Source organism: Cnephaeus nilssonii (genome assembly GCF_951640355.1).
Source record: "Cnephaeus nilssonii genome assembly, chromosome: 2".
NCBI lineage: Eukaryota > Metazoa > Chordata > Mammalia > Chiroptera > Vespertilionidae > Cnephaeus > Cnephaeus nilssonii.
In genome coordinates this window covers 41,946,239-41,971,016 of record NC_137073.1, presented here as the reverse complement: position 1 = coordinate 41,971,016, position 24,778 = coordinate 41,946,239, and the positions used below count along the sequence as shown (strand labels likewise).

The 24,778-nt window shown below is 49.8% G+C and overlaps 1 protein-coding gene across 5 annotated transcripts in view; it reads left to right on the top strand.

Annotated features, from left to right (window-relative positions):
• The first annotated feature begins 11,502 nt into the window (after window positions 1-11,502).
• The window catches only part of PRDM6 (PR/SET domain 6), a 155,219-nt gene continuing 141,943 nt past the window's right edge, over window positions 11,503-24,778 (top strand). For 4 of the 5 annotated variants that reach the window (XR_013814168.1, XM_079783852.1, XM_079783850.1 and 1 more), the window contains exons 1-3: window positions 11,503-11,836; window positions 12,356-12,947; window positions 21,759-22,066. Coding sequence is in view for 4 of the 5 variants with exons in the window: in XM_079783852.1 (XP_079639978.1) it covers window positions 12,371-12,947; window positions 21,759-22,066 (885 nt within the window). In the remaining variant the exon portion in view is untranslated. Of the gene's footprint in view, window positions 11,837-11,861; window positions 12,948-21,758; window positions 22,067-24,778 lie in introns of those variants that run through there. The other variant, XM_079783851.1, reaches the window with a different exon arrangement.

Genomic DNA, 24,778 nt, shown 5'->3' with positions numbered 1-24,778 from the left:
GAGACTACCTGGAGAAAGTAGGACATGAGCAGGTCTCTAAAACATGGGAGCCTTGGGAGGTGTGGAGTAGGGAGAAGAAACCTCCAAGCATAAACAAAATAAGCACAGGCAGAAGGTCATGAATTACAGAGTTGCTTATGGAGGAGAGTAGAGAGACCATTCTGGAAAGGAGAAAGTGGCCATATCTGAAGTTATGGGAGCTGAATGTCAAATTAGATCATGGCTAGACTGATAAAGGAATTTGAATGAAAGAAACAGTGATTTTTTTTTTTTTTTTTTTTTACTTTATTTGATACTAGAGGCCCGGTGCATGAAATTTGTGCACAGGGGAGGGGGGTCCCCTCAGCCCAGCCCACACCCTCTCCAATCCAGGACCCCTCAGGGGATGTCCGACGGCCAGTTTAGGCCCGATTCTAGGGATCAGGCCTAAACCGGCAGTTGGACATCCCTCTCACAATCTGGGACCTCTGGCTCCTAACTGCTCACCTGCCTGCCTGCCTGGTTGCCCCCAACTCCCCCCCCCCCCCCACACACACACACACTGACCTGGTCGCCCCAAATTGCCCCCACTGTGGGCCAGGTTGCCCCACGCAGCCTGCTATTCAGTCATTTGGTCACCCCTCACTGCCGCCCCCTGCCAGCTTGGTCACCCCCAACTGCCCCCCCCTGGGGGCCTGGTCACCCCATGCAGCCTGCTGTTCATTTGTTTGGTCACCCCTCACTAACCCCCCTGCCAACCTAGTCACCCCACGCAACCTGCTGCTCAGTTGGTCACCCTTCACTGCCCCCCACCCCCAGCCAGCCTGGTTGCCCCCAACTGCCCCACCCCACCCCACGCAGCCTGCTCTTCGGTCGTTTGGTCGCCCCTTACAGCCTGCTGCTCAGTCATTTGGTCACCCCTCACTAACCCCCCTGCCGGCCTGGTCGCCCCATGCAGCCTGTTCGGTTGTCTGTTTGGTTGCGATGGTTGCTTAGTCTTTTATTATTATAGATAGGTTGAGAACCACTGGCACTCTGGAATAGAAACGTGATGCTGTTGGAACCAGCTTAAGATAGTTAAGGATTCCATCATGACCCATTAGTCAGGTGGCTTGCCTGGGAGTATGGGAGTGGGGGGAGGTGAATCCTGATAATAGGAAGGAGGAGGAGGAAGGGGGAAAGGGAGCAAAAAGGAGTGATGCCTAATTTTCTTAACTGTGTGAAATACTGGAGGACTCCTGACACAAGTTTACATGAGTAAGCTTGAGTCAGACAGGGTGCCGGTGAGAGCAAGCCTGTGTGCACTGCCTCATTTAGAAAGGAGCACATAATTAAACTGTAGGAAGGGTTAAGGATGTAGCTCAGGGTAAAAGGGAATTTTACATAAAATTGAAGACAATCACTTTTACTTGTTCTCTAATATTCAAATAAGTCACATATTCAACAAATTCCCATATCTTTATTAAACATGTAGCACCACTTACATATCCAAGGTGTCATAGACAATTTCAAATAAGAAGAAACTTACTATATATAGATATAATTTTATATGCTTAAAATTATATATAATTACTTATATTTATGATATAATAAAATCATAATAACTAACACTTATATAGCACTTACTGTATGCTAGATACTGTTGTAAGAACTGTCAATATATTATTCATATAATCCTGTCTACTGTTGGTGGGATTTTAAACTGGTGCAGCCACTATGGTAAACAGTGTGGAGATTGCTCAAAAAATTAAGAATTGAGCTACTATACGACCCAGCAGTTCCACTGCTGAAAATAAAAACACTAATTTGTAAAGATATATGCACCCCTATATTCATTGCAGCATTACTTACAATAGTCAAGATATGGAAGGAAGCTAGATGTCTATTGATAAATGAATGGATAAGAAGATGCTGTGTGTATATCCAATGGAATATTACTCAGCAATAAAAATAATAAAATCTTGCTGTTTATGATAGTATGGATGGACGTAGAGGGTATTATGTTAAGTAAAGTAAGTCAGACAAAGGAACACATACCGAATGAGTTCACTTAGATGTGGAATCAAAAAAACAGAAGAAAAATAAATAAACAAAGCAAAACAGAACCATCTATATAGAGAACAAGGTGATAATTGCCAAAAGGGAGGAGGTGGGGATGGGGAAAAAAGCATAGAGATGGAAATAAGAATGAATTTAGCATGTCAGATATGTTTTTCAGTGCTTCTGTTGCTAAATTACATTTTCTTTCATGAATTTTTCCTTCTCAGGATAAATAGAAAATAATAAATATAAATTGTAAAGTCTTACAACATATATGAGCAACTCATATCCCAAACAAGGACTAATATTAATATATCAGTAATTTTATAAATAATAATTTAAAAAATCCTCACAGTCTAAAGGGGGAAATAAGCAAAGGATTAAGTTTAAAACAAAGTGAACAGAGAAAAACAACATAAAATAAGTTCATTTTCAATAACAAGTGACATAAATATTGAGAAACCAAATTCACCCATCAAATTGGCTAAGATCAGTAATTTTGGTAACACTGTGTTGGTAAGAATTCAGTAATAGACTGTTAGTAGAAATGTGTGAAGGGCAATTTGGTCATATATATATATATATATATATATATATATATATATATATAGATAGATTACAAATGCAAACACCCTTTGATACAGTACTTGCACTACTAGAAGCCATATACTTAACAACCAACTAGCCCCCCAAAATAAGGGTGTGGGGTATTTTATCTGTAGACTTTGTCAATTTTAATGGTGTGAATACTTCTACCATGGTCAATTTCAAACTATTCTCCTAATACCAACCAGCACTGAAGTGTCTGAAATTTTAACAAATGGTTCTTAAAAGCCCATGAGCCTGGCGCAGCACATCACTGAATATCAGAATGTAAGAAAAGCTATATGTACCAAATTGAATATTATGTGTAAAAACAAAAGATTTGAAACAGATTAAAACTGAGAATTGGCCATCAATAGAGAACTGCTTAAAGATTAGGTCATCCTATATAATAAAAGGCTAATATGCAATTGTCCCCTCAACCGGGAGTTCAACCTGGATTTCAACCAGAAGTCTGACCAGGGGGCGGGGCCGACCGGCCAACCAACCCCCAATTGGCCCCCAACACCCCGATCGTGGGCAGGGCCAGCCATCCAACTGCCCTCAGCCCCTGCCCTGGCTGGCCTGGCCCGATTGGGGCAGGCCGTCCCTCACCTGTGCACGAATTTGTGCACTGGGCCTCTAGTAAAGTTATAAAACAAATTGAGAAAGCTCTTTATTTACAGATAGGGAACAATCTCTAAGCTAGATTTATAAGTTACAAAACCTAAGGTTCAGAACACTGTGTATCATAACATTTGAAGAAGGGGGGAAATATATGAATAGAAGATCTCTGGAAAAATGTCTAAGAAACTGGAATCCCTGATTTCCTCAGAGGAGGAGAAATAGGCAAGTCACAGGCATAGCCTGATCAGCATTCTGCTGAACATTCCTGGGGCTTCCTGCAAATCTCTGGAGTTCCTCTATGCAGCGCTCTCCTGAATCTCGTTCTGCCAACTCTAGCTGCCTTGGACCCCCCAGGATCATGGCTCTGTCTCCTCAGCTCAGGGAGTCTGCTGGTCTCCACCTCCCAGCCATGTCCTGGAGGCTGTCTCAAAACAGTGGTACACTGAGGAAGTTGTAAAGCTCATCTCATTTGCTTTCTACCTCTCAGGGATCATTGCCTGGTGTTCAATGTTTTGACAACCATTGCTTTATATATTTTGTTCAATTTCTTAGTTGTTTTGGACAGGAGAGTAAGTTCAGTCTCTGTTATTCCATCTTGGCTGAAAATGGAAGTCCAACATTATTTTCACACACACACAAAAAAATAGATTGGAGAATATATTCATTTCCTCAGGATAGGGAAAGATTTCTCACTGAAGCACTGAACATTGATCATACAGAATTGATTAACATCTTATATTGAAATTAAGACCCCATGAAAAGAGTGAAAATATAGTTACAGAAAGGGACAAGATACCTACATTGCATATAATTGACAAATGATTTATAAAGAGATTAGAAGAGATTAAAAAACCCACTGTAGATCAAGTTAAAAAAAATAGACAACCCAAGATAAAATCATGCAAAAGTTATTAATGGGCACCACACAAAAGAGAAACTCTAAATAGCCAATGGCCATCTGAAGTGCTGTTCAACTTATTAATAATCAGGGAAGTGCAAAGTACTGTAATGTCAAAATGTCAGCATTTGCCACCAGATTAAAAAATATTTTAAAAGCTATTAATTCCAAGAGTTAGCAAATTAAGGGATAGCAATAATCCTTTCATTGCTTGTGGGAGTACAAATTAATGTAACTCTTTTGGAAAACAGTTTGGCACTTTCTAGAAAAGTTTAAGATATGCAAACCTCATGGTCCAGCAGCTGCTCTCGTGAGTCTATACCTTACAGAATTTCATGTGTACATGGAACAGGATGCAGGTGCATGAGTGTTTATAGCAGAATTTTTCATAATAACCAAGTAACGAAAGCAATGAAAATGTCTATCTGCAGTAAAATGAGTAAATGTTGGTATATTCTTACAATAGGTAACTGAGCTGAGTCACACAAGCAAATGTGGGTAAACCTTACACATATAATCTTGAGAAAATAAAGCAAGATTCTAAAGAAAGCACTCAGTATTATTCCATTCATAAAGTTCAAAAACAGGTGAAATTACGTGTATTATTTAGAGATACACTCTTCAGTAGTAAAACTATAAAGAAAAAGACCTAAATGTTACCCTTAAAAGGTAACTCATATCAAAGGGAATATTACATGGAAAGTGCTTAACCCATGACTTGCCACACAGTCCAAGCTTAAATTTTAGCTCTAAGTTCTTATCTTTATTCTGAAAACCCAGTCCTTTTCCTGGCAAATAGCATGTACTTGGGTTGGGGTTGAGGGGGTGTTAATTTAACCAGTTAACTCCAAGATGAGTATCCTCATGATCAAGACAGTGACCTGCCACTTAGCTGACAAATAAAATACTTGTCCATCCAAACATACGCTTTAACTGAAAAAGTGCTTGCCAATGTAGACAGACAAGAAGAAAACACGGTCAAATTTAGTATTGTATAAAGCCAAATTTTTTATTACTGTATTTTCAAAACGTTAATTTTTCAATAGATGTCCCACTGTCACTTGTCAGTTACTGTCATCCTTTGGCTCCCTAAGGTAAGGGCAGGCACCAATCCAGCCAGGACAGTGTAGGACAGTGATGGCGAACCTCTGACACGTGTGTCAGTGCCATTTCTGATGACACGCGGCCGCTGAGGCGGCCGCATGCCGAGGATGAAACATTTATGTTATTTAAACTATAAATATCGCAAAATAATGTTTTTTCCTCAAAGGGACACACTACCGGAGTTATGCTCAGTTTTTTGGCGAAGTTTGAAACACCAAGCTCAAAAGGTTGCCCATCACTGGTAGGATGAGGGGCCAGACAGGCTTCCCAGAGTCCCACAGGTGTGTGTGAGAACTCCTAATAGGAGCTTATGGGTCCTGTTTCCTGAGGCTGGCCTGGGGAGGAAGACATCAGGGCCCCCTCATTTATGGGGGCTAACTGGAAGCCGTCCTGCTCCTAGGGGCTGGTGCCAGGCAGTTAGGGAATCCTCCATGCACTAGAAACCACCAACCCTCAGAAAGTGAACCAACCATAGCATATGTTCCTGATTTCAAACAGACGCACTACAATATGCTTGCCTCATCCTGATTATAACTTAAGGCCTTCAGGCTTCAACTAATTTAGGCAACAATCTGGTAACCAAAAGAAGACTGTTAGAACCAGATAGCACTTGCTGGAGGAGCTTCAAAGGTGATTGTCCCTAAGATCCCTACCTTGTAGGTGCACATTATGTATTATGTATGACTGTTCAGTTGTAGGTAACTTCGATGGGGCTTATCTATTCTTACAGATTCTGGGGGAAATGGAAGAGTTAAGTTCCTGGGGAAAGGTTGGATGGGAAGGAGACAGTGAAGGGAATACATGAGTTTCTGAAGGACAGTTCTCCTTGTCTAATTATTTCTCTTTTCCTTTACTTGTCAAGACAGAGAAAAAAAGAGCAGCTGTTTTTCACTCAATGGCTATTCATAAAATCTTTACAGGACTGAACTGCCCTGATATGTTATAAACTCACAAGGCTTTCGCAAATAATAATAGTTGATTTCCCTAGAAACGGAAAGGATATATTTAGAGGCTTTCTTGGGAGAATGAACTGGCCCCCAGGGATTGTAATGGACTGCAGAGCCTTTCACCTCGAGGTCAGTAGGTCAAATCCAAATCAGGCCTGGGGTGGCTGAGAGGCATTGTTTGAGTGACAGCTGTTGGGTGACCAGGGTGAAAGGAGCTGGAGGGCTGGGCTGCATGTCAAGTGAAGTGAACAGGTGCTGTCTGCAGTGATCCTGGTGGAGGATGAAAGAGTGGTCAGAAAGAGGCTCAGCTTGGTCTCTCGGCCCCAGAGGCTGGCTATGACCTTGCCTTCCCAGTAATGTTGTGACAGGAGAAAAGCTGAGACCACGTGTGTAAACTACCAAGACCTCAGGAGAATCGTGAGGCTCCTGCTGCATCCTGGGAGGAAAGAACTGAAGGTGCGTGCTAAGCTTTCCTTCTCACGCTTCCAGCCTCACACCCTTGTTTCCCCTCAGTAGCTGGCGCTATGGTTTTCTGTCACTAAGGACGAAAGAGTGAAGATGCAAAGGGATCAAAGGCAAGATGACAATGATTAAAGTAAATGGTGTGGGTTTTCTTGTTTTCAGTTTCGCAGTACATTTTACACACTGTACAACTTAGCGTCCGGGCATCCCACAGTACAGTATAAAGTGGGTGGTAGAGGGGGAGGTTGGAATTTGGTAGCTGCTTCATAAAAAAGCTTAAAATAGGAAGGCATCTTTTCATTTGCCTGTTGAAGACACAGGCCCAGTTTGGGGTAGGCCACTGTGTAAGGTTCTAAGTCACCAGCAACAGAGGCGACGTGGCTTCAGTGGATATAAATAGTGAACAGCTGTATTTGAAAGGATACTGAGAAGCTTTTACAGCATCTTGTGGGAACCAGATGGGAGCAGGTAAGAGCAAAGGGAACCAGTGTGGCCAGGGCCTGACCTGACTGACCAGGCAGAATCCTCACTCAGGACCTTGGGGGATTCTCAGAAGAGGCCCCTTCTATTGTGTTCACTCCTGGGCCATGGGTTAGAGCAGAGAATGCCCCACTCGAGGCACAAAAGTGCCATCCTCTTTTTCTAAAAATATTTATCTTTATTGAAAATATTACAGATGTTCCCCTCCCTCACCATGGAACTCCTCCACCCCACTCCTGCCCCTCCTCCCCGCCCCCAGGCCTTCACAGCTCTATTGTCTGTCCGTGGGTTATACGTATATGCATATAAGTTCTTCCTCTTGTTTTAAGTCTCTATTCCAATGTCACCTTATAAGAGAAGCCTCCTTGACCTCTATATTTAAACCTTCTACCTACTTACTGTACTCTTTCCCTCTGATCCTTTTTTTTTGTTGTTGCTCTCCATAGTACTTATTACCATCTGACAATGACTTGTTTATTGTTTCCAACCCCTACAAAGTAAAGTTCATGAGGGCAGGGACCCTTGGGGCTTGTTTTGATGCCCCCATAGTCCCTTTCTGAGGGGATACAGTGCCCACCAGAAGCTGCCTGTGCCCTTAGGAACCGAGCTTCCTTCAGGTTCCAGGTCTGGCGAGTTGCAAAGCTCCTCCTTTGGGAATTCAGAGGGCGGGGCAGAGTAGTCTCTTTCCAGGGATTTCCCCCTTTGCCTGCATTCCAAGGTCCTCAGTTCCATGGTTCTTCCCGGATCCTAAAGCATGGAAGAACAGAGCTTTGCGAATTAGTGAAAATGAACAAATGTAGAAGTAGGAAAAAAGACGACTGGAGGCCAGAGAACCTGTGCAGTGTGGATGCTACATTTTCCCACCAAGTTTTTGACGGCACTCATAAACAGGCTCGAGGCACCTGTCCACTCGTGGGTAAGCAAAGATTGCTCCCAGCTGTATCCAGTCTCTCTTTTCATTTTCTTTCTACTCATTCTTCCCTCCTTTCACCTGCAGCCCAGCACACACACCCCAGCCACCCCAACCCCCATCCACTTCCCAGGAAAATAAATCTCTGGGAGGAGGCTGGGAGAGTGGATCTCAGAGAACCCTTCTGAATAAATGTCTATATTAATGAATTATTAACTCAGCCACCCATGACCTTAAACCTAGAAGCCGAGCGCTGAGGGCAGAGAGGAGCGCTGTTGAATTCTTTATTGGAGTCCTGTCAAAGGCAACCGACCATTTGTTCCCCTCCTCCATCAGGAAGAAAAATATAATTAATATGAAAGGCAAACGTGAAGATTGTATGTCAAACGAAATCGGATAGAGGGTCTACCGGACAGAACCCCCTTCTTGCTTGCCTGCTCCTTCCCGGCCCTCCCTCCCAGCTCTGACCTCCAGCTCCCGCCTTCCCTCCCGGCTGAGGGTACAATGGGCTTCCTAAGGGTAATTTTCGGGAGGGGGGGGGATTGCTCGAGAAAATGATGAATTTGAGTAGTTAATTTATCGATCCCGGCACCTCTTCCCACTTGTTTTATTTTAGAGGTCATTAATCAATGAAGAAAAACACCATCGTGTCCCCCGTTTGCATTCAATACACTCACACTCCTTACTTATTCCTCTGGAACAAATTCCCAGCAAATATTCACTCATCGATTGGGGAGCGATGGATTTTTATAAAGGTTTGATCGCTTCCTAAGTGGTCGAAATGATTTGTTTCCGCGGTCGCCCTCTAAGGAATGAAGAGGCGAGCAGATTTGAGGGGTGCATGTCCTGATGGTCCCTGGGCTCACCTCCTAAGAACCCCTGAGACTGCCAGGGCGGCGGTGACCAAGCCAGCCCAGGATCGGCGGGGTGAGTGGGGGTGACCAAGCCAGCCCAGGATCGGCGGGGTGAGTGGGCTGCGTCCTGGGCAGACCGCGGCCGTGCGGGGTGGGGTGGGGGGAAGAGAGCGCAGAACTCCGCCCCGGCCAAGCCCGCTGCCTCTGGTCTGGGTGGTCACAGTCGGAGCAGGGACTCCTGGAAAGGCGCTGAGGATGCTTGGACCCCCGTTACACTCCCCTCCACAGCTTCCTTATTCGTGCGCTCCTGGATTCCCGACCTTCTGAGCGCCCCAGAGAACTTTCGCCCACCTCCTGCACACGAGCTCCCTAAGGCCTCCGGGGTCTCCGCGAGACCCGCTTCCGCCAGGGGCCACGGGGAGTCCTGGATCTGGCGGTTCTGGAACACCACACACCGGCAGAGTGGGAAAAGGAGGCTCCGCTCCAGTCTCTTCTCCAGCAAAAAGGGGAGCCAAACCTCCCCCCAAGGTGCCTCCAGACCCCCCTGGCGTCTGTCCGGCCGGTGAGGGTAGAGGCTTGGCTAGGGTGAGCGGGGGGGAAAATGTACTTGGCGCCTCACCGACCAGGGTTTGGGTCTGCCTCCATCACTCACTAGTGGCGTGACTTAGGTAACCAAACTACCTAACCTTGCTGAGCCTCAGTGTCCCCCTCTGCCGTGTTGGGGTTAATGATAATGCCTCCTCCCCGTGGCTGGGCAGACTACGCGCCCTCGAAGCGCCTACCGGTGCCCGGCACGTGGGAAGTGCTCTCCAACCGGTCCGCCGCATTTATTACGAAGGACCCCGGGGCTCCCACAGCGTGGGCGGCACGAGGCCTCGGAAGCAGTTGCTGTCACTAGTTTCTCAAATTCCCGAGATTTTCAAGTGTGTTTGGGAGAGTCTAAGCTCCCCCCCCCCCCGCCCCCCATGCTCTTGGTCTTCGCTGGAGAACAGAAAAGTCTCCGTTTCTCCGCAGTGAACCTGGAGAGTGTGAGAAAGAGTTGGCCCCTTCTCTCGTGGCCCAGCAGCCGCTGCAGTTCTGCGAGCAGATTCATTGAAACTGGCCTGGAGCTTCCTCCTCTCCCTCCGATGAAGCCCGTGGAGCCCGCCTGGTGCGCCTCGGTGTCCACAGCACCGTGGGTTTTCCCTCGTGGGGTCTGCCTTCGACGTGGGAACTATCCATCTCTCCAGGGATGACCGATGACCTTGTCACTGCTACGCCAGGCAAAACATTTTCGGTCCAACCCCGTTCCAAACGGCATCGAGGCATCTTGCGTGGGACCCGGACAAAGTCTAAACAGCGTGTTTCCCAGGCTCAGACGGCAGGAGTGCAGAAAGACAAAAAGACACACGCAGAGCGCAGGAAAGTGTGACTGGCAATTGCTTGGAGTGGCGGGTGTTAAATGAGTTGGTGTGTTTGGACAAAGACAAATGCCATTTCTCTGAGGTGTGTGCAGAACTCCAGCGAGGGGAAAGCGCCCACCGAGTGCTGCGACTGCCTGGAAGAGCTGGGGGCGTGGGGGGGGGGGGGATGGGGTGTACCTAATTTGTGTGAGGCTGCACGGGGATGGGCGGGCGTGGACCAAGGCGCTGGCTGGGCAAGGCGGGGGGTTGGAGCTGTGCTTCCACGCTGCCCCTCCGCCCGCTAGGTTTTGGGACTAGAGACCTATACAAGTGTCCCCCCTTCCCCCTGCCCCCTTACCTCCCCCTCCCCCCCCCCCCCCCCCCCCGCAGTCCCTGGCACCCAAAGGAGGACAAGCCTCGCGCCTGTCCCGGAGCAGATGTAATAGACAGAGCTCTGGATACTTGCCTCGGATCCAACAAGGAGGAGGAGCGAGACCCCCCAGGAAGACAACTCGAGCGTGAGTGGGCTGAGCGCTGGGCACGTGAGACGCCATCCGTCGCAGCCGCCTTCTAGGCCATCGGCCAGGCTCCAGCCCTGCACGACCGGCCGCCCTTTGGAGACCCACTGTCTCTCGCATCCCAGCTCCACAAAGCCTGCCTCCTCCGCTGGGGACTGAGGCTCATTCCGGCGCGCAACCCGCCCCGCCCCCAGCTCCCCCTCCTGCCCCCCCCCCCCACCCCCCCGATTTGTGTGGAAGTTGCTCAGCGGGCTAGTCCACTCTGGCACCCAGCAGTACTCCTCCGAAAACGGAGCCCGGCAAAGGCTCAGCCCCCGTCCCGGGAATTGGTTCACTTGCCCGGCCGAATCCGCCTCCCGGACGTGGACCCCCGAGCGAGTGCGGAGATGCATTCCGGGCTCCGCATTCCCATCGGGGCAGAGAGCCGGCACCTAGGAAAGACATGTCACGGGCAGAAAGAGACAACGGGCGCGCCGGAGACGTCACGCCCCCCCCCCAAAAAAAAAAAAAAAGTCGGGGGTGGGGCAGCGGAGGAGGTATTAGTGCAGGAAAGGCGCTCGGGCAGTTTGTGGATCCAGCCGAGTTAGAACTTCCTTCTTCCCTCCCCTTCGTTCTTCTGGCCTGCCTCCCGCCTCTTCCCCTCTCCCCCCACCCCTCCCCCTGCCACCCCATCTCTCTCTCTCTCTCTCTCTCTCTCTCTCTCTCTCTCTCTCTCACACACACACACACACACACACACACACACACACACACTTGTATTTTGTGCTGTCGTAAAACCCACGTGTCCAGCCAGGAGGCTGCCAGAGCGCGGAGCCCAGGAGCCCGGGCGCAGCGGCCGAGCGCAACAACCCACCGCGACTCTGTCCCACTCGCGGGTCCGCAGGCGCTCCCGCGCCCTCCGTGGGCCTCCGTAGCCCGTGCTCGCGGCCGGATCTTAGGTCTCTCCTCCCGCGCTGCCAAGGGCATGTAGCGCACCCGGGGTGCACACGCTCCCGCACGGTTCCCGAGACACGCGCACCCACGCATCCGCCGCCGGCGGCTCCGAGTTTTCAGGTGAGACGAGGCTCCTGTGGGGCTGAGTGTCTTGGGCCCCGGGGATAGGAGGTTGGAGGTCCCGGGCGGGGGGCTGGGGGCGGGGGGCGGAGGGCGGAGGGCGAGGCTGAACCGCCTCCTAGCGCCGGGGACCAAAGCGGCTCGGGCGCTGCGCCACTCCGGCCGGGGTCGGCTCCGGGCTGCGGGCTCCGGCCGAGGGTGGGGGCTGCGTCTGGCAGCCGAGTTCTGCGGGGAAGCGCCTTCGCTCCGGGCTTCGACAGTGCAGGGTGGGAGCTGGGCGCCGCTGGCTGCGAGGCCAGCAGCGTGGACACTGCTCCCACCGCGCGGCGCGGCAGCCTCAGAGTAAACTTTGCGCCCCGGCGGAGTTGGGAGGAAGGAGCCGCCGAACCGGGCGGCCGCTGGCAAAGCCGAGGGCTGCGGCTCCCGCTCCAGGCTCTCGGCGGCTGTCCTGCCCGCCCCTCTCGCACCAGGCCCGGGGCCCGGCTCACACGCACCCTCCTCTCTGCCCTCTGCCCCCAGCGTGAGGCGTCGGACATGCTGAAGCCCGGAGACCCCGGCGGCTCGGCCTTCCTCAAAGTGGACCCAGCCTATCTGCAGCACTGGCAGCAGCTCTTCCCGCACGGCGGCGGCGGAGGCCCGCTCAAGGGCGGCGGGGCCGCGGGTCCCCTGGGCGCGCCGCAGCCTCTCCAGCCGCCGCCGCCGCCGCCGCCGCCCCCTGAGCGCGCGGAGCCTCCGCCGGACAGTCTGCGCCCGCGGCCCGCCTCGCTGTCCTCCGCTGCCTCCACCCCAGCTTCCTCCTCCACCTCCGCCTCCTCCGCCGCCTCCTGCGCCGCCGCTGCCGCCGCGCTGGCGGGTCTCTCGGCCCTGCCCGTGGCGCAGCTGCCGGTGTTCGCGCCCCTGGCCGCCGCCGTCGCCGCGGAGCCGCTGCCCCACAAGGACTTGTGCCTGGGCGCCGCCTCGGGCCCGGGGCCCTCCAAGTGCGGCGGCGGCGGGGACGGCCGGGGCGCCCCGCGCTTCCGCTGCAGCGCGGAGGAGCTGGACTATTACCTGTACGGCCAGCAGCGCATGGAGATCATCCCGCTCAACCAGCACACCAGCGACCCCAACAACCGTACGTAGCCGCGGCCCGCGCGCTCTCTCCTGCGGCGCTGGCGCCGTCCCGGGCGGGCGCCCGTCGGGGAGGCGGGTCGGACGAGAGGGACCCGGGTGGTGGACTGGTCCGGGCAGCGGGCCCTCACCTCCCAGAGCACAGCGGCAAAGGTTTTCTGCCGTTAGAGGAGGAAGGAGAACGGATGGGGGTTCCCGGCTGGCACCTCGGGGTTACCTCTTCCCCTCCGCTCATCCTCTGCTCCGCAGCCCCAAGTCTGGAGGACTCGAGTCGCCTGCCGGCCCGGGCTTTCAGCTCTCCGCCCTCCCGCGGGACGGCGCCCGGGGACGGCGGGCTCCGGGCAGCGCGCGACGGGGAGTCCCGAGAACTGGCTGGCCTGGCCCTGGGAGTGGGGTGGGGAGGGGGACAAGATAGGGACGCGGAGTTAGTTTCTGGGGAGCGTGGATTCCAGGGCTTGCTTCTCCTCTCTGCCCTACTTCTGGGGTTAACTGTCAGTTCATTCTCGGGCTGCAGGATTGTCTAGGAGGGGAGCGGCCGGGCGCTGCTGGCTGGCCTGGCCTCCCGGGATTAGGAGTTTTGGATAATTCTGGGTCAGTTTCTCCGGCAGGCAGGCATTATTCTTAGGTCTACCATGTATTTAGAAAAGTAAATGCCAGCTGCTTAGTGAGAAATTCTCCGTCTTCAGGATAGAGTTGTTCCGTGCGGGTCCCACATTCTCCTTGCATCCTTGACCCCTTCAAACGTCCGCAATCCGGAGCCACGTTTGATGGCTTGGCTACTTGTAAAAATTGGGTGACAGTAATTTAGTTTAAGAAGCTTACTCTCCTTGTCCCCCAAGTAAATAGCAAATACCTAATTAAACTTCAGGTCTCGTCCAGCTTCGGTTCCTCTATTCATAATTTCAAACGCTCGTCACAAGTATGGTTCCATTTTGAGATTTTGAAGCAAGACTCTCCATGAAGACCAAGCATGTGTATTGCTTTATATCCGATTCTTTTTGGTAACTTCAAAAGTTGTGGTATGTTTACACCTAACGCGTTCAGTACTAAATATACTTCCAGAGACCTCTTGGAGAGAACATTAAATCAGGTTTAGAGAGTCAGATGGAAAGCAATACAGGATTTGAAAGATCAGCACTTACCATTTTCTTCCTTTCATTCCGTCATCTAGCTTCTGTGTGAGGATCACAAACATTTGTTATTATTGTATTTTTAATAAGTCCCGTCTTGCAGAATGGCTACCATTCCGTGAACTTTTTAATTCGTTGTAAAAGCAAAATACCTCCTGGTTATAATTATTAGAAGGGCTCCCAAAGTCATTACTGTGATGAAAAAGCATGAGGCATGAGCGTAGTGGTTAAAGTTGTATTAATCTTTTCATAATGGAGGGAGGTAATTGTTCTAATGGAGATAATTGTTACTAACAAAAAGAGCAGTTGCGTTTACTTTTTTCCTTTGTAGAATCTGAAGGCAAAGTACTGGTTTAAAAGGAGCGTTTCCACTCGGATTTGTTCTACAGTTAAGCAGATGCTTGCATTTCAGAGTTGCAGAAAATATTTAAAAATTATATTGTCTTAATGGGTTTTTAAAAATACTTCTCTCCTACTGAATTTGAATGTGTTGCTTACAAAGCATTTTTTTAAAATGTGAAATAAAAAGATTAATCTTTGGAAAAGGCGTTTCTTACTGCTGTGTGTAAGTGTAGTCACTGTGGGCTGACCGTGCTTCATCGAGCTCGCAGTTTCTCTTCTGAATGAAAACAGTGCTGGAAAAGACACCAGCAGCGTGCCCCACAGCCCTGGCTGTGTGGGGAGCGCCCTATACTGTTTACAATGCAGTCTTGAGATTCACTGTAGTCTCACCAGAGAAAGAATTGGGTTAGATTCCTAATTAATATATGGTTCTTTGAATCACTTAATTGCCTAGGTAACTTTTTTCCTATGGCCGGAGGAAAGGAAGTATGATTTATTTAAATTATTTCCATTGTGTTAGTCTTTTGGTATATCCTTTTGAGTCTAATGGGTTGCTTTAATATGCAAAGTGCATAAGAAAAGATGGAGGGGAAAGGAAGTCAGATTGTCCTATTAGAGTCACACTTCATGTTGCTCCCTAATTAAAGGGCAGTTGAGAAAGAAAATAGCGGGGGTAGCTCTGTGTAATGCTGGGAGACCAAGTCCTCTGGGCACGCAGAGGCATTCATTTTAAACCAGAGGATGTGTTTTACAAAGATGAAGTGGGAAGTGATTGAGTTTAATCTAACCAGGGGCTCAACAATCAGAAATGCAAAGGATGGGAAAGTGTTTCCCTAGGCAGGGGAAGTTGGTGTATTTGTTACTTGAAAGAAGGTGAAAACCAGCGCTCTCCCCCTTCCCAGGTGTATCTGGGTGGGTACGGGGGTGGGGGAGGCGAGAGGCAGGCCAAAGGGAAACACCTATTCATTTTTGACATAGAGAGATCCCCTATTTCCATCTTTTGCCATTTTCTAAAAGAACTCTGTGAGGAGACCACTCAGCAGTGCTTCATGTTGTTACTTTGCATTGAGTAGTTTTTCTCTTTTTCTTACAAGGCAAAGAAAGGGACCTGCTCACTTCTCTATTCCCTACAGAAGAGTAACATTTTGCCTGGGATCAGCAACCCACTAAGGCCTGTGAATCAGTGACAGTAGTCTCACCTTGAAACTTTATTGGCATCTATGGCAAAGGCCATAGCGAAAGGTCTTCTAGCTCTCTTTCCCACAAAAAAAAAAAAGATTAAAAAGCAGCAGAAACCATGCAAGCTAGGTGAGTGAGCTGTTCCATTATATTTCTGATATCCAACTCCATGTATTACATTTATTCTAGGGTTGAAGTACACTTTCCACTGAAGCTCTGAATGCTTAGCTGCCTCTTCTTTCATCTCTTTAAAGTCCGGTGGGGCAGTGTGTGATATAATTGGGGGGTGGGACCCTTTCTTCCTCCTCTTGTATTACTGCCCTCATTGCTGCTGGGTTGCCCGGAGCCACTGATTCCATCCGGCTGTGTCAGTGGCCTCTTCTCAGGTTCTGGTGCCTTGCTTGAAACCCTGTCACTACTCTTAGAAGGTGGAAAGAGCCCCGGGGCTGTGCCTGGAATTGGGTGTTTGTATGGCAAGGTCTGGGCCAATTAACTTGGCATACCTTTTTTGGAAGCTGCTCTCCCCTGCACCTGACTGGGAGACCAGAGCTAAGGACCCCACCCAGTTTCTTGTGTCAGGACATTCTGCGCCTCTCCCAGCGGAAGGTCTCCATCCCCTCCTGGGTTAGGCGAGTCCTGCTACGCACCAGGAACAGCAAGGGCCCAAGGCTTTCCGGTTGGTAGTGCCACCCTTTCCAAGAGTTTGGGGCGAGTGTCCAGGGGAGAGAAAGAAACCTGCATCCAACACTGTTTTGTCTGTTTGGGAGTCAGGGTAAGAGGTAAAGGAGAGTGAGTATTTTCTGACATTCCCTAATCTCTTCCCACCCAGTTGGAAAACACGGGTCCTGTTTAGAAAGCGCCCAGGCCCAGTCACCCACCAGCAAGCTCTCCTGCCCCGAGGCACACTCTGCACCCCTGAGTCCCAGCTGTCCTCGGCCAGCTAGTGGCTTAGACCTCAGACCTGGTCCCCGGTGGGAGGGAAGCTGGGCGTCCGTGTGTGGGTTTGTGTGTTTTATATTTTCCTTTTCTCTTTCCTCTCTTTGTGTGCAGGCCCAATCCCAACCCATAACACACATGATTTAGTTATTTTACATCATTCGTTATCTCGCGCCCTGAAACTGAACATAGAGCCATATATTAGATTGAGGTTAGAAGAGGTGGCGACTGTTTATTTAAGGTGATAAAATGGTCCATCAGCAGTAATCTCCATCGATATGTGCCACCAGGAGATGAAGGATGAGGGGACAAGCCACAATTAATTGCCCTATAGTTTTGTAGGAGCGAGTGGAGCCAGCCCAGACCTGCTTCGATCTCTTCTTGCGCCTCCTATTCATCATCTCCGCCTTGTATATGGCGGCTTCACAGGGGCAGGGCTGCCCGGTTTATCTCCATACAATGTTCTCTCACCGCACACATGGGCGCTCCCATTTAATTTATAAATACAGGTGTGGGGAGGCTAATAAAATCCACATTTCCTCTTGCTTTTCCTTCCCATTTTGTCTCTCCCTCTTGGCCCCAGGGTCCAGCTGGCCGGCCCAGCCTCAGCCAGGCTGAGCTTGGAAAACCCAAGCCTCCATCCGAACTTGGCCAGGAGCTTTAAACTCGCCTCAGGAGAGTCCTCCAGTAGGTTCTGTGGCAGCTGGGCTTCCCCTGGGGCCCAGCCACAACCGGCTCCCTTTCCCGGTGGCTGGGCTAACTCACTGGCCTCCAGATCTGCTGAGGAGCCTGGAAGACCCCTGCCGGGTGGAGGAAAAGGAGGGCCTAGTAAGGGTCTCCAGATTTCTGTGGCCTTGCAAGAAAGCCCCACGCTGGTAGGAAGGGGGTGAGGCCTTCAAAATGCACACTGGGTTGGGGGGCTCCAGCTCGCAGCCTCACTGCTCACTGCATGCTTCGCCCATAACCAGTTGCTGCCCTTAACCAGTTGCTGCTGGAGGGCTGGGGAGAGTGCTGTCTGGACTTGAACTCTGGTGCGGGAGGTTACCAGCTACCCAGCTCCACCTGCCCTCTGCCCCTGCGGCCAGCCTCCCGAAAACGCAGCAACCCTTCCCTCCGTTGCCAAGCCCAGAGCACACAAGAGGCTTGCCAGCAGGCGGCACTCCTGGGGAAGAGCCATCAAGCAGGGATCAGTGGGTGCTGGCCCCACTGCACTGGGCCTGCAAGACTGAGGGCAGCGCCTCAGTGGTGGTTGGGGAGGATTCATCGTCCTGCAGTTACCTCTGCCTACGAGGGGGGGGGCGGGTGGGGGAGCAGATTTTTCAGCTGCTCCTTGGTTCCCTTTCCAGAGGTTCAGTGGAGGCTGCCTGTGCTTGGTGCTTCTCAGGGGTCCAAGCTCCCCCTGCACCCACACATGTCTTTGGCCTCTCCAGACACCAAAATAAAGCCCAAAACGTTTTATATTTTACCTTTCCTAGAACAACAAATGAAAATACCTGAAACAAACACCCCATGGCCTGGTTTGCCCCCCTTAACTTAATATAGATTTATTTTCAATTACAAAAGTAAAACATCCAAACCATACGAAGGCTATGAAATGAAGAGTGAAGGTCTGCTCCTCACTCCCTTGGCCTGGCCTGCTGCAGCCAGGAGGTGCGGGAGTCTGTAACTTAATGACACCTCATTCCCTTATTCAGAAACCCGTAACAGGGGCCTTCACAGACCTATTCAAGATAGAAAAGCGAGCACGATTTCTTATATTTCTGATGCTAAAATGGCATTTCAGAGGATATTATAATATTTCTCACAGTTATAGAAAACCCTTTATGATTAATAACTATGAACTTGTAGAAAGCTTACCCTGATTTTAAGAGAAAGTAAGAACCTTTATTTGCCTCCTCTTTATGAATACAAATAGGCTTGTATTATGGATTGCTTGGCATGGAATGCTGTGTGTAATATATGTAGTGTGTGTGTGAGAGAGAGAGAGAGAGATTGATTGATTGATTTGGGCATCTAGCTCACTTCTCCCTCAAACCTGTTCATGTAGGTGTTCATGGCTTGCTGTCTAGAAAACACTGCTAGAATGTTTGTCTACTTGTGCCACATTTGTCAACCCCTAGTAATCAGTTACTTGTTTTAAACACCCTTAAGCTTCTCTGGGACTCCAAGACATAAGTCAGAAGCCCAATGTTTTCAATGACAGTGTTGGTGTATTAAAAAAACAACAACCCAGTAACATTAGGATATAAAGTATTTTGCTGCAATTGGTCAACTTTTCTGACAGAATATTTTGCTAAAGCACAAAGTGGTTTATAAATTCAGAAGACTCATGCTGGGTGGACTAGTTACAGTGGACTGGCCTTGCCTACTCTGCTGTGGACCTAAATATTGTCATCTTCTAAATATTGGGAGAGCCTCAGCTTTTCACTCTGCAAAACACTACTAAGTTTTTTTCAACCTCCCCTGGAGACAATGAAACTTAAGTTGAAGAGAGCTTTAGAGGACTTGTTAGAGAAAGGACTAGTGTATCATGTATAACAAATATTAAGAGTGTGCTTGTTGTCTGGGGGAGGGGGGGTTGTGGCTGAAGTTAGTACTTTTGCTCCTCACTTTATTACTGATATAGTTGGTGTGACAATCCATGTTGTGGAGCTATTGGAACTTGACAGAATCTCTACTGTGTACTGTTAGGGGAGTGAATACTAAACACTTCTCACCCTTTGTTTCATTGAGTCAATCAGAAAGGGACAGTCAGTTAATAAAAAACCGGGGGTGATTTATTTTATGGACATATTGCCTTTGTTTAGTCATTTGTTTTAAGCTGTCTTTGCTAAGGTGATGAAAGGCCATCTCTGAAGTTAGATACTAAAATTGAAAATGATGGGCATTATCTATTTACTTTCCAATTTATTCTCTTCCTTTATCCCAAAACTCAAGAGTGTGGGAAAGAGGGAGAGAAATGTCTGTAATTCAATCAGCGATTTTGTGGCCCCCAAAGAGTGATTTCAGTGAAATAATTCTATTGATTGAGTTTGGATATAAAATTCTCCCAGCTCTCATTAGTCTTCCTAAATCTCTATAGTTTTGGAGGCTTTGGAGTCAGGCAGACCTGATAGTGAATCTTTCTCTACCAGTTTCTAGTTTCTGATCCACGATCAAGTTACATTGCTCAATTGCTTCATCTGCAAAATGGGAATCATGACATTTGGATAATATGGCGATGGTTTGGGTTAAAATAGGTAGGTGCCTGGAACATAGTTGGCACTTGGTAATTATAAACTTTTGTTTTTCTTTTCATTCCCCCTTTATTTCGAAGTTTTTATTTTCACGGTCAGAACCTTGAGAGGGTGTGTGAAGTGCATGTGTTCTGGAAGGGTTGACGCGTGGAGAATGAGAACGCCTTCTATCTAGGCCCTAAGGTCAAGAGCAGAGCTGGACACCGTCTTTTTACATTAGTTTATGTTGCTGGAAGAGGGGGGCTTTGTGTGATGGAGGTCCAGTGGCGTGGACACATCACTACCTGCAGAAATAGGTTGTTGTTTTTCACTTGAGAGGCCCCCGGCACCTCCAAGAAGCTGCACTCAGAGGTCCCTTCATTCCCTGGGCTCTCTGGGGAGGAGTGGAGTAGCTGACCAAGGAGAAGCCGAGCTGACTGGGACCTTTCCCTGAGATAGGATGCTGACATAGCCAACCCTCAGCTGGCTGTGAAGCCAATGGCAAAACCAGGGTTCACTTACCATGCTGGGGTTGATGAGGTGTTCCTTCCTTGAAGATTCTTCAGGGACTCCCTTGCCACAAGTTCCCTGAGCGTTTTTTTGTCTGTTTCAGCATGAAGATGGCACACCCTGTGTGGTCCATCAGGACTGGCTACGACCAAAGCCCAGCACCGAGAAGCCCCAAGGGCGACCTCCCACCCAGCACCGTTCCCCTGTGGGTTCTGGTTCAGTATCAGGCCCAGTGCCACAGGGCTCCATGGCTGGGGGCGCCTCTGCTCCCCAAGGAGGCTGGGCCAGGGAGGGCGGGCTTCGCCAGCGGGCGCCCAGGCTGTCTCCCCGAGGCAGGTCTGCTGGGCTGGGGCGCAGACACGGCGGCTCCGCCAGGCCCATTAATAACCCGGAGGGCGCTGCGATCCGACAGCGCGGTTGCCGCAGGCCCTGCTCCCCGCGGCCGCCTGGCCTCTTACCTCGAGTTTGAGTGGAAGCACACTGGGTGTCTACAGCCCGGCCCCCAGGGTGGGGGGTCCCTTCGAGCTGGGGAACATCGGAGAGAGACAGCTTTACAGCAACTCGCAGGGTATAAGGCAGGATGATAGCCTTTAGCCTGGGCGCCCACCGTCTGGGCCGGAGTTGGGGCCCTCTCCATGGAACCTGTATCCTGATCATTAAAGACCCATTACCCCGATCGTTAAATTTGCTATTTGTTTCTTTCTGGCTTCTGGGAAGAGCTGGCACGCAAGCATGGGCTCCCCTAACCCGCCGGAACATCCCTCCTCTCCCCATCAGCCCGCCCGCCCGGCTGAAGCCTGGAGCGCGGAGAGTGGGCACTGCCGGGCGCTGGGGATCCCGCGCTCCCCGGGTGGGGGGCTGTGTCTGGGGCTCCGGCTCTGCCCTCTGGGGCGCTGGAGTGGGCGCGTGGGGCCAGAGGAGTGGGAACGGCGCTGCCCACCTGCACGGGTGACTTTTAAAGTGCCTTCTATCCCTGTAAAAAGAGGCGAGCCCAGTGTCTCCAGGCGACCCAGGTAGAATCGCTCCTAGATAGCAAACTGGCCAGAGGCGGGCTTTCTGTCTCGGGCTTTCTTCGTGGTCCAGGAAACACCCTGGGAAACACCTGGTCGAGAGAACTCGCGGGAACCGGGAGGATCCGAGGGAACTGGAGACAGAGGGGAGAGGGAGAGCCAGAAGCCGGGAGGAGAAGGCGCGAACCGTCGGTTCAGCGGAGACCACAACGCCGCCCACACGCAGCTCGGAAGGCATTTAGGGGTCCCGGGGTTCTGACCCGGTACCAGGCGGATTGGGGTTCAGCGAATTCCAAGGGAGCGATTTGGGTTCACCTCTCCCCCTACTCCCAGCAGCCTCAGCGCCCTCACGCCTTCACCTCCCTCGCAGGTGGCTCATGGGGAGGTGGGGGTGCTTTTGTCTCGGGAATTTACCCGAGGGTGGGCCACTGGAGCTGCCGAGTTAACCTCTCCTTTCCCTCCCTCCCCCCTCCCTCCCGCGTACCCCCGGCAGGTTGCGACATGTGCGCGGACAACCGCCACGGAGAGTGCCCCATGCACGGGCCGCTGCACTCGCTGCGCCGGCTGGTGAGCACGGGCAGCGCCGCGGCCGCCGCGCCCCCGCCGGAGATGCCCGAGTGGCTGCGGGACCTGCCGCGCGAGGTGTGCCTGTGCACCAGCACCGTGCCCGGCCTGGCCTACGGCATCTGCGCGGCGCAGAGGATCCAGCAGGGCACCTGGATCGGGCCCTTCCAGGGCGTCCTCCTGCCCCCGGAGAAGGTGCAGGCCGGCGCGGTGAGAAACACGCAGCATCTCTGGGAGGTAAGTCGCCCGCCGCCTCGCGGAGCCAGAGAGTTGGGCCGCCGAGGGCCTGGCCCTTGGAGGGTGGCAACTTCGGGGAGAGCTTCCCTTGTTTCCTAGAGAGTAATAGTGGAGAGTAGATTTCTCGGGTCATGCAAATGCCTGGTGTTTGCACCCTCTGCTGTAAAGACCTGAGGTGCTCCACCTGACACAAAGGCAACCGAGCCAGGGACACAGGGCCTGCAGGTTTCCCACGGTGGAATCCCTGAAGGAGCTTCTGTGGCAGCTGAGATGGATTTGGTCTTTGATATCCTGGCTTCTTGAGAGAAAGAGAAACCAGCTGAGGAGATGGAGCAGAGGGCTTGGGCCCTGGGGGTGTGAGCTGGGTGAACTTTTTGTCCCATTCTAAGCTCTTCCAGTGTGTTTCTGTGGACTGGGCAAAAAGGAACATAAGCATAAATAGGAGGAAAGAGTCAAGCTCATTTTGTCAGATAAAAACAATTTTGTAAACACCGAATCTGAGAGACTGCAACATGTTTCATTCATAACTTTCAAAGTTCCCGCAGTAAGCAAATTATAGTATCGTGAATCAGAAATCACAAGTTGGGGTTCTTCTCTGTTGTCCTTTGCAGTACAGTGATGCAGTCTTCAAGAAAATGAAAAATTAAAACACAGGGACACTTTGTGACAATAACCCAGTTGAAGACACTGCTTCAGTAGCACAATCTTACCTGACACTGTTATTTAAAAATAAACCACCTCTTTGAAAAAGGTTAACCAGAGCTTTCTCCCAACGCTTCATGGTTGATTATTGAGGTCCACTCCTGCAGAGATAGACCCTTAGCCTGTAGGTCATGCCCCCACTAGTTAGCCACCTCCCACCCCTGGAGTTATTTATGAAATACAAGATGCTAGACGTCTTACTCTTCAGGGTAAGACGTCTAGCATCTTGCCTGACCGAGGCCAGGCAATATAATGGAGTGGGAATAGCCAGAAAAGGAAGTTTCTGAGATGTCAGCGGCCAAGTTGGCATGGACCTTAGGGCTCCATTAATGGGTCATTTCTACAGCAGCTTGCCCCTCACACGTGGCTCAGTGGCCAGTCAAGATGATTATTTTCACTGTGAGCTGCCTCCTATTCACTAACTAAAACTCATGGGACTCAATAACCCAGTCATATTTTTTGCTGAGCCCTCATTCTGCCCAGCACTATGTTGGGCCCTGGAGATACAATGTTGTGAAAAAGCAGACCCAGCCTCCAGAACCCTTACATGATTGTTGGCAATGGGATGTTGAGACCTGTGTCCCAAAGCCTCCTTGGATGGGGGAGGAGCTAAGAGTACGAGCTCACAGCCCAACACCCCAAGATGACCAAATAGGGGATATGGGCTACATACCCTATAGGGCAAGCATGTCAAACTCCCGGCTCGAAGGCCTCATTTATTTCAGTGAGGCCTGCGGCCCGCCAGCCGCCGAGTTTGACATGCTTGCATAGGGTATGAGCTAAGTTTCATACAGTTAATCTGCTGGTGCCCTGTGCCTGGCTCCCAGGTTTCATTTCACTCCAAAGTGAAATTTAGTCCTTCTGCATAAGATTCTTGAATGAGGGGGGAAAAAAGTTGGGCATATTTATTTTACCCAATAGTGCTTTTCCTCTTTTTAACAGAAATTTTTATAGGAAAAGAAGGCAGGAGAAAATGGCTTGGTATGGTGCATAGAGGCACGTTAGAAGTTAGAACTTTTGGAAAGAAAAAAAATGACAAGTGAGAAATAATCAAAGCATCTGGTTTCGAAATATTCCCCAGTTGTTTTATTGTTTCTGACTAATTAATCGTAACCTCCAATGTGGTTTAAAGTTTATAAAACACTTCTAGTCAGTTTTCATATTCTAGTGGTGTTATTTGGAACTCTAATACCATACAGTTAAAGATCTGCCAATACTTTTCTGAGGAAATTATAAAGCAATTGTTCAGTGGTACGGATTTGCTCTATCTGAAACTGTTAAAAGTGAGCATTATTGCCCTTTGATGACTTGGGGTTAGAGTGCCAGGGGACAAATCCATAAACATGAAAAAAAAAATCCTATAGTTTTAAGGTTTTTTGTTGTTGTTTTTTTCCCCCCCCTAAATGGCTGTGGATGATTGGGATGTTGTCAGGAGACCACTATGCATGTAGAACATGGTTGCTATACAATAAACTAAAAACCTGGAGCCTTTCTTTTACTACCTTTACTTGTACTTGATGAAGTTTAAATTCTGTTTTAGTCAACAGACTGGGAAATTTAATTAGGTTTTGTTGTTGTTGATACTTCAGTAGACATAAAGTGAGTTTTACCTGTTGTTTGTGTGAGTTGAGTGTGTTGGGGCTGGTGATGCATAGAAGTGGTTCTATCTTATAAAAATGAGTTGCTTGGTGTATGCATTAATGATCTACAGGTCCCTTCTCCCAATTCAGGACAGTCTATTTGTTCTTATCATCTGTAAGAACAGTTAGAGTAACACACGTTTAGGAGATTGAAGGGATATTAAATGCAGCCATGAAATGTATCAGTCTCCGGAGGGATCATGTAAAATGTAACTGACCGGGGCCAGGGAACTTAGAGTCGATGTCTGTTGGTAAGAAAACGCTCTTTAATAGGTTTCAGATTTTTATTAGTATCATTTATTTTTAAGCATTGTGATTTATTATTTTTATGAAATGTGACTATTTGAATTAAGTTATATTTATAACAGAA